Source organism: Octodon degus, unplaced genomic scaffold (genome assembly GCF_000260255.1).
Source record: "Octodon degus isolate 3935 unplaced genomic scaffold, OctDeg1.0 scaffold00223, whole genome shotgun sequence".
Taxonomy (NCBI): domain Eukaryota; kingdom Metazoa; phylum Chordata; class Mammalia; order Rodentia; family Octodontidae; genus Octodon; species Octodon degus.
This window is the reverse complement of record NW_004524799.1, coordinates 2,079,485-2,097,575: the sequence shown is the minus strand read 5'-3', so window position 1 is coordinate 2,097,575 and position 18,091 is coordinate 2,079,485. Positions and strand designations below refer to the sequence as shown.

The following is an 18,091-nucleotide window of genomic DNA, read 5'->3' as shown; positions in this document are numbered from 1 at the left end:
TTTTTTTTTGTTGTTGTTGTTTTTAATTGATGAGTTTACTAAGTTAGATTAATATTCTTTTTTCCATTGTAATTTTTTTGAAATTTGAGGGATCTAGGGTTTTTTTAAAGTTTTTATATTTTCTAGACATTAGTCCTTCAATGAATAGCTGATGAAAAACTTTTCCCCTTCTCTAGGTTGTCTCTTCACTCTGTTGGTGGTTTCCTTTGCTATCTAGGATCTTTTTACTTTGATATCACATTTGTTGATTCTTATGATTTCTTGTGCAACCATGGTTCTGTTCAGAAAATCTTTGCATATACCTTTGTCTTAGAGCTTAACCTGTTTGGCAAGAGGAGGATCACTGTGAGTTTGAGGCCACCCTGGACTATAAAGTAAGTTCAAGGCCAGCCTGAACTACATAGGGAAACCCTGTCTCAAAAAAAAAAAGGGTCTGGGAGATGGCTCAGTGGAATAAGCACTTCCTGGCAAGTGCAAGGGCCTGAGTTCAATCCCCAGTTTCAAAAAGAAAAAAAAAGAAGGAAAGAAAAATAGAAAGAAATTTAGCATATCTTGTTTTCTAGCAGATTTAATCTTTCAAGTTTTTCTTTTTCTTTCTTTCTTTTTTTTTTTTTTTCCTCTCCTTTTGAGACAGGGTCTCACTATGCAGTTCAGGCTGGCCTTGAGCTCACTTTGTAGCCCAGGCTGGTCTTTCTTTTTGTTTGTTTAGCTGCATATCCTGCCAGGTGTTATTCTTCTTTATTTATTGGTACTTTTCTCTTCACTCCCTCCTTCTAAGATATCCTTGAGGATTTTTTTGTAATGCTGGCTTGATAGTATGAAATTCTTGAAGTGTCATGGAAATATCTTATTTCTGTGCCAACTTTGAGGAAAGTTTTGCAGGATACATAAGTCAGCATTGGAAATTGTTGCCTTTTAGGGCTTGAAACACTTCATTTCAAGTCCTCCTAGCTTTTCAGTCTTGTATTGAGAAGTCTACTATAGTTCTACTGGGTTTATGCTTATATGTGATTCATTTATTTCTGGTACTTTGAGTATTATGTGACATGGAAAGTATTATTTGGTTATGACTGTGTTTGGTTCTATATGCCTCACATCTCAACAGGGGAATGTTTCCCTATATTTGGGGAATTTTCTACCATTATTTCTGTGAACAAGTTTTAGGCTATTTATGTTGTCTTCTGATTTTTCACTTCTTCCAATTACTTTTAGATTATTCTTCGTTGTTTCATCTAGCACCTGTTGTATCCATTTTTCATGTTATTTTATTGGTTTTAATGTGTTTCTAAGTAATTGGTCTTTGAAGGCATTATTGTCTCTTAGTTCTGAAATTCTGTTCTCACATTGATCCCTTCTGCTGCCCGTTTTTTCTTTCTTTCTTTTTTTTTTTTTTTTTTTGTATTTTTTAGTACAGGGTCTATAGAGTCTCACTACACAGATCAGACTCATAATGATCCTCCTGTTTTCAGCCTCCCAAGCGCTGCAATTACAGGCATGCACCACCATGCCCAGTCTCAGTCACCATCTCAGTGCACCCCAGGGGCAGGGCTGGCATGACACGCTGGGGATCAAACCCAGCCGCTGCACTCAGCCTAAGCAGGCACTTTAGTCCGCTGAGCTATCTGGCTGGCCCTGCTTCCAGTATTTTCAATAAAGTTTTTTTTGTTTTGTTTTGTTTTTTGGTGGAACCAGGGATTGAACTCATACCCTTGTGCTTGCCAGGCAGGTGCTTATTCTACTGGCCATCTCCCCGGCCCAGTTTCTTATCTCCTGAAATTGTGATCAGAGTCTTTTCATGAACTCTTTCATATTTTATATCATTTTCTTTAGCTCAATTACTTTTTATTAGTGCCTTCTGAAAGTTCTTTGGTCATTTTGTTATTTCCATTACCTGTTTAATTGTATCTGACATGAACCTTCTGAGCACGTCCTAGGTATCTGTTTTCTAACTGCTCTCTTAACCTGAGTAATTCAGGCACATACTTTATGCTATTTTCGCCCTTACTGGTTGCTTTTAGTCTAATGTTGCTATTGTTTTTATTATCTTGTTTTCGTGCTGATACTTGTGGATGCTTACAGTGTAAAGACTGTTTCTAGTATAGAGATCTCTTTAGTTGTTTTTCTGTGTTGTATACTTTGGGCATGGCTTACTATACTACTTTGCCTCTATCCTAAGATCCATCCATCTCTGTTAATTGGCGTGGGGGCAGGGAAGAGAATGCAGTGTAAGTGGATCAACACAAATTTCTCTGGAAATGTGCTCTAGCATTTTATTTTTTTTGCCCACTCAGCCCGCCCTCAGGGCAGGGCTGGCATGGCATATGGTGTCATGTGCCTGCCTAAGCAGCTTAGACCACTGAGACCACTGAGCTATCTCGCCAGCCCCTGAACTCTAATATTGTTAATGTCACAAATGTAATGAGTGTTATATTGCAGAGTACACCCATTAATAGCAACAGTTATGTGACCCTAGTAACATTGAACAAATAGCTACCATACTATCATCCAGAACAAATTGGATATTAACATACAATAAGAACCCATTATGTGCTACTCTTTTTTTTTTTTTTTTTTTTTTTTTGGTTTTTTTTTTGGTGGAACCGGGGATGTGCTACTCTTAAACCTAGAGAAGAAATCCACAATTGTAGTGTAAACATCAAGACAGTCCAGATATTGATGTATAGTTAATATGCACTGTATGTGACAGCTATATCACTGGTAATGGTAGAAAATAATTCATCAGTAATCTTGTATAGTCAACTATATAAAGACCAATAAAGCTTTACAGTCATACTATTGAAGGTAATAAGGAGTTCAGAACAGGGAAATGCAAAATTAAAAATTTGAAACCTTAAACTGTATAAGAATGAGGAGAGAGGGGCTGGTGAGATGGCTCAGCGGTCTAAAGCACCTACTTAGAACAAGCTTAGCAAAGCACAGGGACCGCAGTTCAATCCCCCAGCACCACATGCCAGCCAGCCCCGCCCCCAGGTGGGCTGAGCTGCCCCCCCCCACACAAATAAATAAATAAATAAATAAAAAAGAATGAGGAGAGAGAAGAGACAAAGCATCCTTTTGGACAGTAGAGTGATAGTGATAAAATTAGGTAAAGGTAAACAATAAATTAATGAATAGATGATAAAATGGAGAAAACAAATTATGTGGAGAATAAATATGAGAAAAATTTAAAAAGGAGAAGAGAAAAAAATTTTAAAAAAATAGAAAGGAGAAGAGAAAAGAAAAAGAAATAAGGAAAGAAAAAGGACAAAGAAAAATACACCAAACCTCAATAAACTAGGGAAGAAAAATGAAAGAAAAAAGAGATTTCCTTCTAAGTTTGAATACATGATTTTCTTCCAGTATCTATAATTTTAAGGTAGTGTCCAAGTCAAGATATGCCATTGCTCATGCTGGTAGATAAAGAAGGCAATAGATCCCAGATCCATGTCGAATACAGGCATCAGCAGACCTTAGGCTAAGGGTGCTAATGCCTCCACTTGCAAATCCAGAGCAACTCAGGCTGGGCCTGGCCTCTGGCCTTTGGAGCAGGGCCTATGTCCTTTAGCTCAAACCGTTCAGGGGGTCTCTTTCCAGGTCTTTGGCTGTGGCTGTATTTTACCCAGTTACTATGGGAATGTGACACAGGGAGTACTGGCATGGAGCCATACAGATACTCTGCGTCCTGGGTTCAAACAATTAACTTTTCCCCAAGATAGCATCCAGCCAAGGACTTTCTTCAGGGATGTGGCAGGCACTTATACTAGAGTCACTCACCACTTGTTGCCTGTAGAAGGACTAGGAATAGGGTCCCCCATTCTCCCTGCAAATCACAGCAACCACCTGATTCTGCTCTTATATTTCTCCGTGAGGCTTCCTGGGGTCCCCAGTATTTACTTTGTCTCTTTTAGGTTCAAGCTGAGCAGTAAGGAGAAAGTTCAGTCTCATCCCTTCTCCACATTGTGTTCTGCCTCTTCAGTTTCTTTGTATCTCTTAATTTTCCTGTCATATTCCTCCTGGTTCTCAGGGATGTCTACATTTTTCCCCTCTAAGTTGTTTTTCTGTGTCTGGATTCTGAAGCTCTGAGAGTCCCTTTTTTTTTTTTTTTTTTTTCAGTACTGAGGATTGAACTCAGGACCTTATACTTGCCAGGCAAGCGCTTATTCTACTGAGCTATCTCCCTGGCCCAATTGATTTTTATAAGTAGAAATTATAAGAGTTATGGTTTCTTTTCAGTTAAAAGCAGCTAACACAGACCTGAATAAGGTATACTGATCTTATTAAAAGCAGGCCTATGTAAGTACAATATTCAAAGAGAATGCTTCTGACATAATAGAAACATCCTGTTGCTTTGAAAATGACTGTCTTAGGTTAGTTATTATTTAGACATTTATTTTATTATTTTTTATTATTTTTTTAAATTTTTATTTGTGTGTGTGTGTGTGTGGCCAGCTCAGCCCACCAGGGGGCGGGGCTGGCTGGCATGTGGTGCTGGAGGATTGAACCGCGGTTCCTATGCTTTGTTGAGCTTGTTCTAAGTAGGTGCTTTAGACCACTGAGCCATCTCACCAGCCCTCAGTTATTATTTAGAATGGCATCCTAACATTAGGTATTCATCCTTTACAATTGATGCTCTTTGCTGTTATGTTCCAGGGGAAAACTTACCCATTTCGGGGAGCATTTCCTCCTGTATGGAATCCTCTTGCATATTTGGATTACAACAATCTTTGGCGCACAATGGATAACATGGGAAAGGAGGTAAAAAGTGTGTTATGTTTGCCTATAATCTATTATAGAAATAATAATAGCAAATATTTATTATTTTGCCATGTGTGTAGGGAACATTACTCTGGACATTGATGCACATCATTTGCAGTGCACTCAACAATTCTGCAGACCTGGTAGAATTTCCACAACAAATGGAGAAAACAAGTACCAAGCATTATATAATTCACCCAAGTCCATACAGCAAGAGAACCAGGGTTCAGATCTACTCTTGCTGATGATAATACCTGTGTACTTTCATTTGTATGCCATTGAGCATTTATGATACATTTTTTAAAGTAATTCTCTCCGTGGTTCTGGTCACAAACCAAATTGGATGAGAACCAAATCAAATTTCTCTGTAAGGTCAACAGTGAACCTAACCATTGAATTTGATTCAGTTCTTACCCAATTCAGTTTACAACCAGAGTCATAGAAAAAATTAAGTTCATGAACTGAGATACTACTATATGTCTATTTACAGTTATCTTGTCCATCTGTAATACCACTTTAAGTAGTGAAAGAGGAAAGGATTTGCTGTTGAAAAGTTTTTTATTTAGTCTTATGCTGTAGTACCTTGGTTTGTGCATGCTTTTGTTTGCAAATAATTTGGTTTGCAAATAGAAGTGTTTGGTCAAATTTTGTTCGCAAACTATATCGGGTGATAGACACAATCATGGCCATCTTTTGCACACAAACATGTCCATTTTTTACAAAATCTTATAACAAATTAAGTTGTTGAATTGAGGTACCCCTATACTCTGTAATAACACTGTCTTAAACTTGAGTCTGGAACCTTAAATGAATATTCACTTTCGATAATAGTGATGATGATATTGGTAACAATTATCATCATCCTACTCATAATTACATATGAATATATACATATTTTATATGTAATCACGTTGGTTATTATTCCTTGGCCAATAGCATTAAAGTATGAAATCCAAAGAGCCACCCCACCTCTGCATAGAATTCCAAGCCAACACATTCTAACAGGGATGAAGAACCTAATTTTCAGAGGTTCTTATAAAGGCCTCTCTGATGAATGATGGTGGAAATTGTTATTACAATTGAGCGTGAGACCTGCTTCCCTTTCAGATTCCAGCTGATGCACCCTGGGAGGCCCCACATGCCCAGGAGTGGGACAAAATGACCATGAAAGATCTCTTCGATAAAATCTGCTGGACAAAGTATGTTGGGCTATTTAAAATTTCCTTTTTCTTTATTTCTCTGATATTAGGACCAGAGCCTTGGAACAGCTATATTATTGCTCTTTTATTTTTATTTTTATTTTATTTTAGGGAAGGGTCTACAGAGTGTTCAGGGTCTCACTACTAGATTGGACTCATAGTGATCTGCCTGTTTATAACCTCCCAAGAGCTGGGATTACAGGCAAGTAGCAAGTGCCACCATGCCCAGTCTCAATTGCCACCTCAGTGTGCCCCAGGGATCAAACCTCCAGCTCCTGTACCTGCGTTCAGGTGCTTTAATCCACTGAGCTATTTAGCCGGCCCTATCATTTCCCTTTTGTTTTTTTATAACTTTCTATTTTTCAAAATTTCTTCTTTTGAGTTCTTACAGTGGGGAGACTATATGATATTTACACATGTGGGTCTGGTTTATTTCACTTATGAGTATATCTTCAAGTCATTGTCCTTTTTATAATAGATAGGATCTAGCTAAGTTGTGGAGGCTAGGCTTGAACATGTGATCCTCCTGCTTCAGCCACCCAGAGTATTAGAATTATATGCTTATGCCAGCGTGCTCAGATTAAAACATCTTCCCTTCTCATCTTTCTGTCCTGTCTGGGTATTTAGTGGCTTTCTTAATAACCTGTAGGAATAATATTAGGAATTTTAATAATCTTTCAATCATTAGCAACTTTGAGGGCACATTAAATACTCCAGAGGTGGCTTGAACAGAAAATGAATGAAAAGCCTAAGTATGTACCTGGAATAAAACTTCTTTTAAAGAAAAGGTCATGTGACCTGTAATAAAACCAATAATTATGTTTTTGTATTATATAAAGATTGCCTACAATAGTAGTTTCCAAAGGCATTTCAAATGTAATTCCATATAGACATAGAATACTAGGAAATGGGAGAGAAGCTAGTCTATATTACTAAAAAATATAAGCTATATTATGGTTTCAATTAGAATCTTATTAGTTTAATATTTTCTAGTTCACTAGTATAGTCATTACTTAATGACTTCATAGGGATGCCTTCTGAGAAATGCATTGTTAAATGATTTAATGGTTATATGAACATCCTACAGTGTGCATAGACTAAAATGGCTAAAACATCATTAGGATGTATAATCTTATGGGACCATCTTATAAGTGGTAGATTATGAACCAAAGTGTCATTATATAGCACAGGACTGTATATTTTGCATATGTTTTTATTTACTAATACATACAGTATTTATGTACTTATTAGTACCTACTATGTGAAGGTACTATACAGGCACTGAAAGGAATAATAGTGAACTTGCTGGGATAATTTTCTGTACTCATGGAGTTTATACTCATCTAGCAAACAAGGCTAACATTGTATGCATAGTTACATAATTCTAGAAGGGTGTCTGCAACAAGTAACCTTACCCAGTCTGAGGGTAAAAGAATTCTTTGATACAGTCTTTAATCTGAAACTAAGATGTAAGTACATAAACTAAGAATGAACACAGGAGCAGGAAGAGATGGAAGGATAAGTGGTTTGGAGGAATGCTTTTTTACAGGAATGATCCAAAGGGAAGGATAGACGGAAGGTACTTTGGTACTGACTAAGACAGTATCTTCAGGCTGGAGATACAGTTCAGTGACACAGCACCTGTCTGACATACACAAGGTCCTCAGTTTGATTCCATGTACCAAAAAACAAAACAAAACAAAAAGGTGTTGTCTTCCTGTAATGACCAAAATGGGCAAAGGAGTATAGGAAAAATTGGATGAGGTAGGAAGTAATGGTGAACCTTTTAGAGCTTTCAATGATACAGACAACCCACTGTGGTACACATGCCATTGTTGGTACACAACCCACTGTGGTACACATTCCTGGGGTATAATAATCCCCAGGAATTGCCCCATAGGAGTATAGGAAAGATAGGGAGGGTAGATGTGTGTTCCAAGAATGACCTATAATTCTGGAACATCAAGAATGTACATTCTAGGACTGACACACAGGGACACAGGGAGACTGGAGGGTGGATCATGGAGGAGTGGTATCTTCTAAGAATGTACCATAAAGTATAGAAGGGGGAGCAAGTGGGGATGTCTTCTATGGTATCTTCTGGGAATAATGCATGAAATCATGGGTGAAGACAGGAAAGTTGTATGATGTGAGATGGGTATTATCCTCCAGGAATGACCTACTGGTGGAAGGGGAGACACGAGGGTTGGATGTCCTGGAGATATTTTCCAGGAATGATCTATGGGGGCTAGCGGAGACAAGCCAAGTAAGATAATTTCAGGGCAAGGTAATTTTCAAGAATTGAACTATGGGGACACAGAAAGGCCTATAAGGGTAAATGCTAGAGTAAGATGAAATATTCTAGAAATATATGGGTGGGGAAAGGCAGCAGGATGAGTATTGGGTTGTAGAGATAATGTCTTCCAGGACTGTGCTAAGGAGCTGAGGGGGAAACAGGAAAGGGAAAATGTGGTCTGGGTGTTTCCTTCCAGGAATGACCAAGAGAGATGTGGGGTAGTTAGTTATTTTCTTACTGCTAGGACAAAAACCTGACACCCACAAGCTGAAGGAAGAAAGGTTTATTTTAACTCACAGGTTGTACAGGTTTCAGTCCATAATCAGCCTGCTGACTTCAGGGAAGCATGGAGAGGGGAATGAGAGAGGAGAAATGGTCTACTCATGGCAGGCAGAAAGGAGGCAGTAAAAAACATGTCTGCCTCCTTTCTGTGCCTTTATATTCTGTCCAGGCTACACTCATGCCCTCAATAAGGCTTCCATCTTCACTAAATCCATTCAGCCATACCCAGGACTGTGCTAATCCAATAAGGAAACTAATCTAGTTATGGAAGATCTCTAGTTCAGTATCACACCTATGATCCAGCCACCTCACAAATTCCATATCTGTGAGCACATGAGGCTTTGAGAGAAAATTTAGATACAGCCATAAAGGGAGATAAAGACAATTGAATGATTTAGGGGAGACTTATATTCAGGAATTACCCATAATGATAGGGTATTTTGGCAGGGCCAGGAAGAAGAGAGATGTTATTTTTTAAGGAAATAGTTAGAGTCCAAGGCAAGTAAGAAGAAGAAATTATTTAACAATTTGGCATCTTCCAAGGATGGCACTCCAGAGATTGGAGGAGTGGACGTGAATGGGTATATGTTTTAGGAGAGGAAGTATATTCCAGTAATTACCCAGAGAGACTAAGGTAAGACAGGTTATGGTAGATAGTGAGGGGCCAAGTAATGTCTTCCAGGAATGAACCCCTGGGGGAGGTTGGGAAAGAGGAAGGAAATCTGGAGGAGAATCATGGAAGGTAAAATCCTCTAGAAATTTGCCATATGGGCTGAACAGGGATAAGGGAGCAGGAGGTATGGGTGTTACTAATGATACATTCACAGGAACAAGGAGTCAGGATTTATAAGTGGTTTTGCTCTAATGATATCTTTTAGAAATGACCAATAGAAATGACTAGGGGAGACAGGGAGAACAGTACAAATTCATGGAGTTACATTTCCTATTAATTGATGTATGCAGACATGGGAAAATCAGTAAGGGTGGTTGTGAGGGCAAGACCATATATTCCAGGAATGTCCCACTGAGGTGGAGGTGGCAGGATTAGTGTCTGGTGTTGCAACAGTGGTGTCTTGTAGAAATGTTCCACTGGGTGGGGAGCACAAGCAGGAAGGATGGAATTATACGACTGGGTAGTGTGTTCTACCGAGGTGCTAAGGGCATGGAGAAAGACTGGTAGCTTGCATAGGAAACAGTGATATCTTGAGGAAAGAGCCAGTATCAGGAAAGAAACAAGAATAGTGTAACCTGTGGCAGGGTGTTGTTCCAGGAATGAACCACAGGGATCTGGGAGAGATTGGAATTAGGATAATAAGGATAATACACTATACTCCAAAAAGGATGCCACAGGGGCTGAGGTAGATACAGGGAAGGGGCGATATGCTGAGGATTTTAGATAATTTGAAGGGAAGAGGGAAGCACTAGGTCAAAATAAGCATGAGGAAGTATGGAATGTACTTTATATGAATGATTCAGCTAGAAGTTGATACAAAAAGGGTGCGAGACAATGACCTGGTAGTAGCTACCACTTTTGTGGTCCATATGAGGAACAGTAGTACCCTAGACCAGTCAAGATAGATGAGATAGAGAGGCCACAGAAAATAGATTTGTTTGCTAAAATAGTTGAGAAGTATCCTTGGCAAGCATATTTACCCTTTAGCCAGAACCATGATCAGTATATTTGGAGGTAACATGTAAGCTTTTTTTTTTTTTTTTTGTATTTAGGGAAGGGTCTATAGGGTGTTCAGGGTCTTACTACTAGATCGGACTCGTAGTGATCCGCCTGTTCACAGACTCCCAAGAGCTGGGATGATAGGTGTGCCACCACGCCCAGTCTCAATTGCCATCACAGCGCACCCTGGGGATGGGGCAGCATGGCAGGCCAGTGGATCGAACCCCCAGCCCCTAAGCTTGCTTGCAGGTGCTTTAATCCGCTGAACTATTTGGCTGGCCCTTATGTAAATTTTTAATAGTAAGAGACAACTGTATTTTCCTCAGAATTAAAAAAATACATTCCTTTGGAAATGGAGCCCTTGAGGTTATTTTTCCCCAAGGCGGTAGAAATACATTGTTTTGAAAACAAGCATTCTTCTGACTCCTGAGTGGATTTTTTCTCTTGTGCTATTAACAGGACTGCTAAGGAGTTTGCTACTCTGTTTGTGAATATCAATGTGACCTCTGAGCCCCATGAGGTCTCTGCTCTGTGGTTCCTGTGGTATGTGAAGCAGTGTGGTGGTACCACTCGGATATTCTCAATCACCAATGGAGGCCAGGTATGGCATGTCTATTTTAAAACTGCAACATTATTATTATTATTATTATTATTATTATTTTGTTTGTTTGCGGAACCGGGGATTGAACTCAGGCCCTTGCGCTTGCCAAGGAAGTGCTTATTCCACTGAGCCATCTCCCTGGCCCCTACAACATTATTTTTGATTTTTCCCTCACTTAAAGCATTGTCTTAATAATTGTTTCAGTATTCTCAAATATGTATAATTATCAGTATAAAAGGAACCCAAACGCATCTGAAAATTTCTCATTTCCTGTTTTCATTCCTAAGAAGTTCAAAGCTAAACAATGTTTTATTCTGAATTAACTAGGTCTTAGGAATAAGTTACTTCTTTTAAGTGGTAGAAAAAAAATGGAAAGTTTATATAGGTGAAGCTAAATTTTTAAAATAGATGAATTTCTAAAAACTAGTACTGTATAATTTAAAGTTATCTCTGTTCTAGACATAGGGTTTTGTCCCATCTGTTTCTTTTGTTTTTCTGTATGTTAACTGCTATAGAATTAAAATAGACTGTTCTGATTCATATAAGTGATTTATGATCACTCCATAGTAAATTCTACAGTATGAAATCTAAATTTTTGTTGTCCACTTAGATTTGCCTGACTTTCATACTGCTTCTGTTACTAACAAGTGAACTTGTTTGATTCATTGACTGGCCGCAAATTGATGGTAAAACCAGAATCCTAGTTCCTCAATTCCTCAGTCTCTGAGATTATTTATTTCAACGCCCTTCCATATCGAGAGAGAATGAGTTTGTGTTTTCTAGGAATGTTATATATGGATATATGGATAGGATGAGGTTTAATTAATAGCAGTTTATTTTGACTTAGGCTCTGTTTTTGAAGTCCTGGAATACTAGGTACATTGTACAAGGTGCAGAGTGTCCCTCTAGTAAGTGAACTATACCTCTGTATAGATCCCCAGAAGTTCCTAAAATGTTCTCATGACACTAGTTATTGATCCTTGGCCCCTTGATATTGACAAGTGTGAGACAGTTGTATTTTTTGTCTTCACTAAAAGAAATCTCACATTACTCCTTTATAAATCCATGTTTTACTTTCTGAGGCATCTTGACCGATACCTGTTACTTGTATGCTGCACTCAGAGGAGCCAATGTACTTCTAGATTATTCCTACGTGACCTTTAGGAAAGTACAATTTGGATGTCAAACTAAAGCCATTATCATAATTTATGATATGATAATTATCATATAATTATATCATAATTTATAAAGAACTTAAGTTTACCTTTTAGTAGTTTAATTCTACAGATATTTAACATGGAAGGGTCAATAGTGAGCAAAATAGAAATAGTTCATTTTTTTGACTATACTAAAATTCAATGCAACTCTTGGAAAATCGGTCAGATTATAAATTAAATGGCACCAAGAAGAGATAAATCATGAATTTATGTCTGAACCACTACTAGAATATTTTTTTCGATACTGAGGACCAAACTCAGGAACTTACACTTGCCAGACAGATGCTTTGCTGCTGGACTATCTCCCGGGCCCAAGAATAATTTTGTAAAGAACTTTGGTGGTGTCTTTAAAACACTAGCCAGTTATGAAAGTACAAAAAATACACAGCTGTTCATCATTGAGGTACCTAATTGTCAGTGTTGGCCTGTGGCACATCCTACCAAAATGTATTTCTAACCATTCAAAGAATTTTTCTACAACAGGTTGACAATATTCTCTTAGTTCTTACCAAATGCATTGTGTTAAGAACTTGCCATCTTAGATTAATTTGAATGCATTTACACAGTGAGGATAGTAGATCTCTGTGGGCCAAGTGCTCTTTGTTTTATAGAGCTTCTCAAGATAACTATTCAGTATTGCTTCATCAGTTTTTCATGCCTGTATCTTGTATTATGAACTACTTTGAAGATAACAATGCACAATGTACCGAACATTGTTAATCTCCTACAATCTTGTTTTGAAATTTTATACTATTTTTAAATTTTTCTTTAAAACAAAGAGAATGTCTCAAGGAACAAGCATGCACTGAGCCTTCAGTTCTCTTCCCTCCACTGAAAAACGTTCAAAGTTTTACAAAAACTTGCTCAAGCTCTGAGATTTACATCACTAGAACCTTATTTGATGATGACTGACTGTTAGTGTATGACTAGCCCTAGGAACACTCTCATCTTGTTCTCTTAGTCATGTCTATAACATGGCACCTTTTACATCCTTATCTACCCAGATAGCCCAGCCTACATAGGACTATAAGAAACCAAGGGGAGTTAAAACTATATCCCCAGGAGCAAGCACAGTTACCCATTCCTTTTCTGTACCATAGCTTTATTTTCTTGTGGTCAGGGCAGTACTGGCATAGAAAAAACTTTTTCTGGTCTGTGATCTTATAAACTAGTACAGTAATGGCTTTTCTTTGCTGGGAGCTGTGCGGAGGATAATTGAGGTGCCTTAACAGACTTTGCCTCTATCCCAATGAGTTCTTCTAATAGTTAAGCATGCAGAAGATAGAGTTTTCCTAATAAATTGCAAATAGGACTTTGTGACCTTTGGCTTAATATAATATTTCCTTTCTTCCCTACCTTCTCTTATAGGAAAGAAAGTTTAAGGGTGGATCTGGTCAAGTGAGTGAAAGGATAATGGATCTCCTAGGTGACCAAGTAAAGCTGAACTGCCCTGTCACCTATGTTGACCAGACAGGTAGCAACATCATTATAGAGACGCTGAATCATCAACGCTATGAGGTAATTTATTTTAGTCTAAAGAAGGTTGTAGTAAAAGGCTCTGTGTCTTCTGTAACTTCTAACCTAATACAGTCCAAGCAATGATTTAAGAGTGGATTTTTTCTCTTGTGCTATTAACAGGACTGCTAAGGAGTTTGCTACTCTGTTTGTGAATATCAATGTGACCTCTGAGCCCCATGAGGTCTCTGCTCTGTGGTTCCTGTGGTATGTGAAGCAGTGTGGTGGTACCACTCGGGTATTCTCAATCACCAATGGAGGCCAGGAAAGAAAGTTTAAGGGTGGATCTGGTCAAGTGAGTGAAAGGATAATGGATCTCCTAGGTGACCAAGTAAAGCTGAACTGCCCTGTCACCTATGTTGACCAGACAGGTAGCAACATCATTATAGAGACGCTGAATCATCAACGCTATGAGTGCAAATATGTAATTGCTGCCATCCCTCCAACTTTAACTGCCAAGATCCACTTCAAACCAGAACTGCCACCAGAGAGAACCCAGTTAATCCAGCGCCTTCCAATGGGGTCTGTCATTAAGTGCATGATGTATTATAGAGAAGCTTTCTGGAAGAAAAAGGGTAGGCTACTGTCACATTTAAACTGTTTTCAAATTGTTAGAGAAAGGATCAGAAATATGTCGATTTCTGGGTCAGTAAGATAGCTCAGTGGACTAAGCACCTGCTTAGGTAAGCACAGGGACCAAGGTTTGATCTGCGGTACCACATGTCGCACCAGCTCCACCACCAGGCACACTAAGCCAGCCACAAAGACTGGGTATGGTGGTGCACATCTGTAATCCCAGCACTGGGGAGGCTGAAAACAGGAAGATCACTACAACTCTGAGCTTTGTAGTGAGACCCTGTGCCAAATACATAAAAACAAACAAATAAACAAAAACCTATAGATTTCTTCATAGCCTTTGGGAACATAAAATGACCCTAGGAGCATATGTTGGCAGTGCGAAGGGAAGAAGGCCCTGAACTGAGAGCACCTGTTGTTGCTCTGGTTCCTGGCATTGTCCTATAACTTACTTTTCATGTGCAGAATGAGTCAAAGGACTCTATGTAAAGAGCTGTTTTGAAGTCAGATATTCTTGGTGTTTACTTGCTTACTGGTATCAATTTGTAGGCATAAAATGGTAGCAGTAATAACTATCAGGGTATTTTGAAGATTTAATCAGAGTCTTGGAGTTGGTAGGTTTGCCAGATATGGTACTGTTGATAAGCTTTCTTCTTACACTCACAGGATTCCTTCTCTCAACTTCTTGAGTTGATAAAGGTGGTGCCTTCTAACATATCACCTCTTTTCTCCTATGTAATCCAGTATCCAAGGCCATCTTACCATTTTTGCCATCAATTAGTCATAAGCCTTTTATATAAAGGTGGTATAAATGGGGTCTTTGTGTGGGGGGAAATATCCCTGTATAGTCAGTGTGGGTATTTAACAGGAACTGGCATTCCAGGCTTGAGACAAATACCAACTGAGTAATATTTGCCTTCTCTTACCAAAAGTTTATGCGTTTTGTATGTGTGCTTCTATAATGAGGTTGGTCTCATTTGCCTTTTTTTTTCTCCTGGTTAAGATTACTGTGGCTGCATGATCATTGAGGATGAAGAAGCCCCAATTTCAATAACCCTGGATGACACCAAACCAGATGGATCTGTGCCTGCCATCATGGGGTAAGTTAGAGCTGCACGTTCTGCATTTTCCAAATTGTACTGGTATAGATGCTAGCAAAGTATAATGCTTTTGAATTTAGCCAAAGAAATGATAACCTACAAAACTATCTCATGTTTCAGTACACTAAAATATTTTTAGTAATGTTTGTGTGTAGGACAAGAACACTGGAAAACTATTAAAATTGACATGATTTTGAACTTGTATCCATATATTCCTTTCTCCTATAATACATGTTGAGGATAGAATATAAAAAGCAGCTTAGACAAATAGTATGTTAGTCAACCCTGCCTGGAGGTATTTGGAAAGAAATGTGTGCTATCTCATAAAACCTTTTAAATGCAGGGCTTCTGGGCTTTGTCTTTTCTTCATTCCATACACCTACTACGTAGCAATATTAGCTGTTACTCTGAGATGAATGATGGCCTATCAGTTAGGCACAGTGTCGCCTCAAGTGGATGGCATAGTACTTTTTCTGGTTGGTTACTTCACAGTTAATTCTTCACCAGTGGAACTTCCTTTAGCCTCAGAAGTGCATGGATGGTGTACTGCATGATTCTGTGAACAAAAGAGGGAGTTGTGTGGAGGGATGGGAGGAGAGGAGAAGAGCTGTACTTTTGTGTCATCTACCTGTTAGAGACTACCAGTCAGAGAAGCAAGTCGGCACTGCATAAAAGAAATACTAAGGTGGGCCACAACTCTAAGTTGCCTACCTTTGGCCCTTCATAAAAATCATACAAGTAAACTCTATCCTACCACATCCTAAAGAAAGAACACAGCTTCAGTAGCAATTAAGTAACTTTTAGAGACCAGTATATGTATTTATGGAGTACAATATGGTGTTTCCATACATCTATGCATTGTGAAATGATCAAATCAAACTAATTAGCATATTCATCATCTCAAATAGTTATTTCTTTATGGCACAAACATTTAAAATCCCCTTATGCATTATTATTACTTATAGTCATCCTACTGTGCAAACAGATCATGGGAACTTATTCATCCAGCCTAACTGGAACTTTATACCTTTGGGAGACCAGAATATATCTTTGCAGTAAGAAGGATCATTGAGTTAATGATACTTAAGATGTAAGCTCTCTACATTTTGTCTGCCTAAGAGCACAACAGAGATTTATAAGCAAAAGGTTTCTCTGTGCTTTCTCCATCTTAATCTGAAGACAAGGCAACTTCTTCTGTATTGGAACAGAGTCAAACACAGAGCTTAGAGACAGAGCCAGAAGAATCTGCAAACATACTTTTCTCCACTAATATCTTACCATATACTCACCCTCTCACAGTCTTCCACATTTGGATGCCTAAACCTGCTTTTCTTTGGCTCTAAATTTTGCCATTTTTTGTTCTATGTACTATATAAGTCATACTCATAAACCACTACTTTGAGTTACTTTTCACCAAGATATTTTTCACATGATCTGCACTGTACATAACAAGCTTGGTTATTTTTCTCTTGCTAAACTGTCTTTTGTTATATAAATCTGTCCCAATTATGAATCTATGAAGGTTGAAGAGAAATAATAATTTCTCCTTCATACCTGTGGACCAGCTTCTATCTTGCTTTATCAAGACAGTTACGTCTACCCTGCACTTTGTTCTTGATAATGAAAACCTTGAAGCTATGTGGCCTCCACCCTCCTCTTTGCACTTGACCATGAAAATCTGAAAGACAGTTGATAATTGCCCAGCACCATATCTGATATCCATCACGTTTTAGAAACTAGGAAGGAGGGACCTTGAACTTAAGAATTGTGAAATGTCCCCAACACAAAGCCAGCATTTTTATTTCCACAATAAATCACCAAATAAAGTTGAAGCAAATTTGTTCATAGTTGAACCAAAGAGGTTATTTCATTCATGATCTCAGATTTGACAGAAATAGCCAACACTAACTTACTGTTAGTAAGAAACTTATAGTTTCTTTGGAAAGGAACTGTAAAAAACATAGAAGATGAGTTGACCAAAAGGCTGTTAGATAAATTGTTTAATCTTTCACCAGATATTGATGGTTTTCTTTTAAATACTATATAAGTCTAAACTTAGTGAATCTTGCATAAGCTTAAAATTTAACTAAAATTGGGGGCCAGGGAGATGGCTCAGTAGAATAAGCACTTGTCTGGCAAGCACATAGGTCTGAGTTCAAATCCCTGCTTCCGCAAAAAAAAAAAAAAAAAAATTGACTAAAATCACTAATAATGAATGTTATTGAGGTGTTAAGTAAAAGTATGACTGTGTTCCATAAAGTTCAGTAGTTCAAATTTCTTAACTAGAACTTGACTTTCTCTGAATAACCATTCTCTGGGTTAACACACTTTGTATTTTTGCTTTCCAGAATGATCTTAAATCACAGCCCTAAAGGAATTGCCAGTACAGTTGAGGAACAATTCAATTTGGAAGGGGAGAAAAGAGAAAATATTATTTCAGCCCTAATCTGATCTTTATGGTCTAGAATAACACCAACAAAAATACAGTATAAAAGCTTTTCTTTTCTTTCAAGGCTGGGAGTGGAATCTATGGCCTCATGCTTGTTATGCATGTGAGGCGAGCACTTTTTTCCCTTAGCTACATCCCCAGTCCCATAAAAACTTTTTTAAATGGAGAACTATCTTTATCGTCCTTAGCAATTTGAACTTTTTTTTTTTTTGAACCGGGGATTGAACTCAGGCCCTTGCACTTGCCAGGGAAGTGCTTATTCCACTGAGCCATTTCCCCAGCCCCTGCAGTTTGAACTTTTTATTCCTGCACTAAGCACAATCACTACCACTGAGCTACATTCTTAGTCGTTGTTGTTGTCTTCTTCTTCTTCTTCTTCTTCTTCTTCTTCTTCTTCTTCTTCTTCTTCTTCTTCTTCTTCTTCTTCTT

General features: G+C 38.2%; 1 protein-coding gene across 1 annotated transcript in view; it reads left to right on the top strand.

Moving 5' to 3' along the window:
- Window positions 1–18,091, top strand: part of Maoa (monoamine oxidase A) — a 90,492-nt gene that overhangs the window by 64,498 nt on the left and 7,903 nt on the right. The window contains exons 4-7 of the mRNA XM_004645316.2: window positions 4,651–4,755; window positions 5,863–5,954; window positions 13,661–14,112; window positions 15,117–15,213. Of these exons, the coding sequence (XP_004645373.1) occupies window positions 4,651–4,755; window positions 5,863–5,954; window positions 13,661–14,112; window positions 15,117–15,213 (746 nt within the window). The remainder of the gene's footprint in view (window positions 1–4,650; window positions 4,756–5,862; window positions 5,955–13,660; window positions 14,113–15,116; window positions 15,214–18,091) is intronic.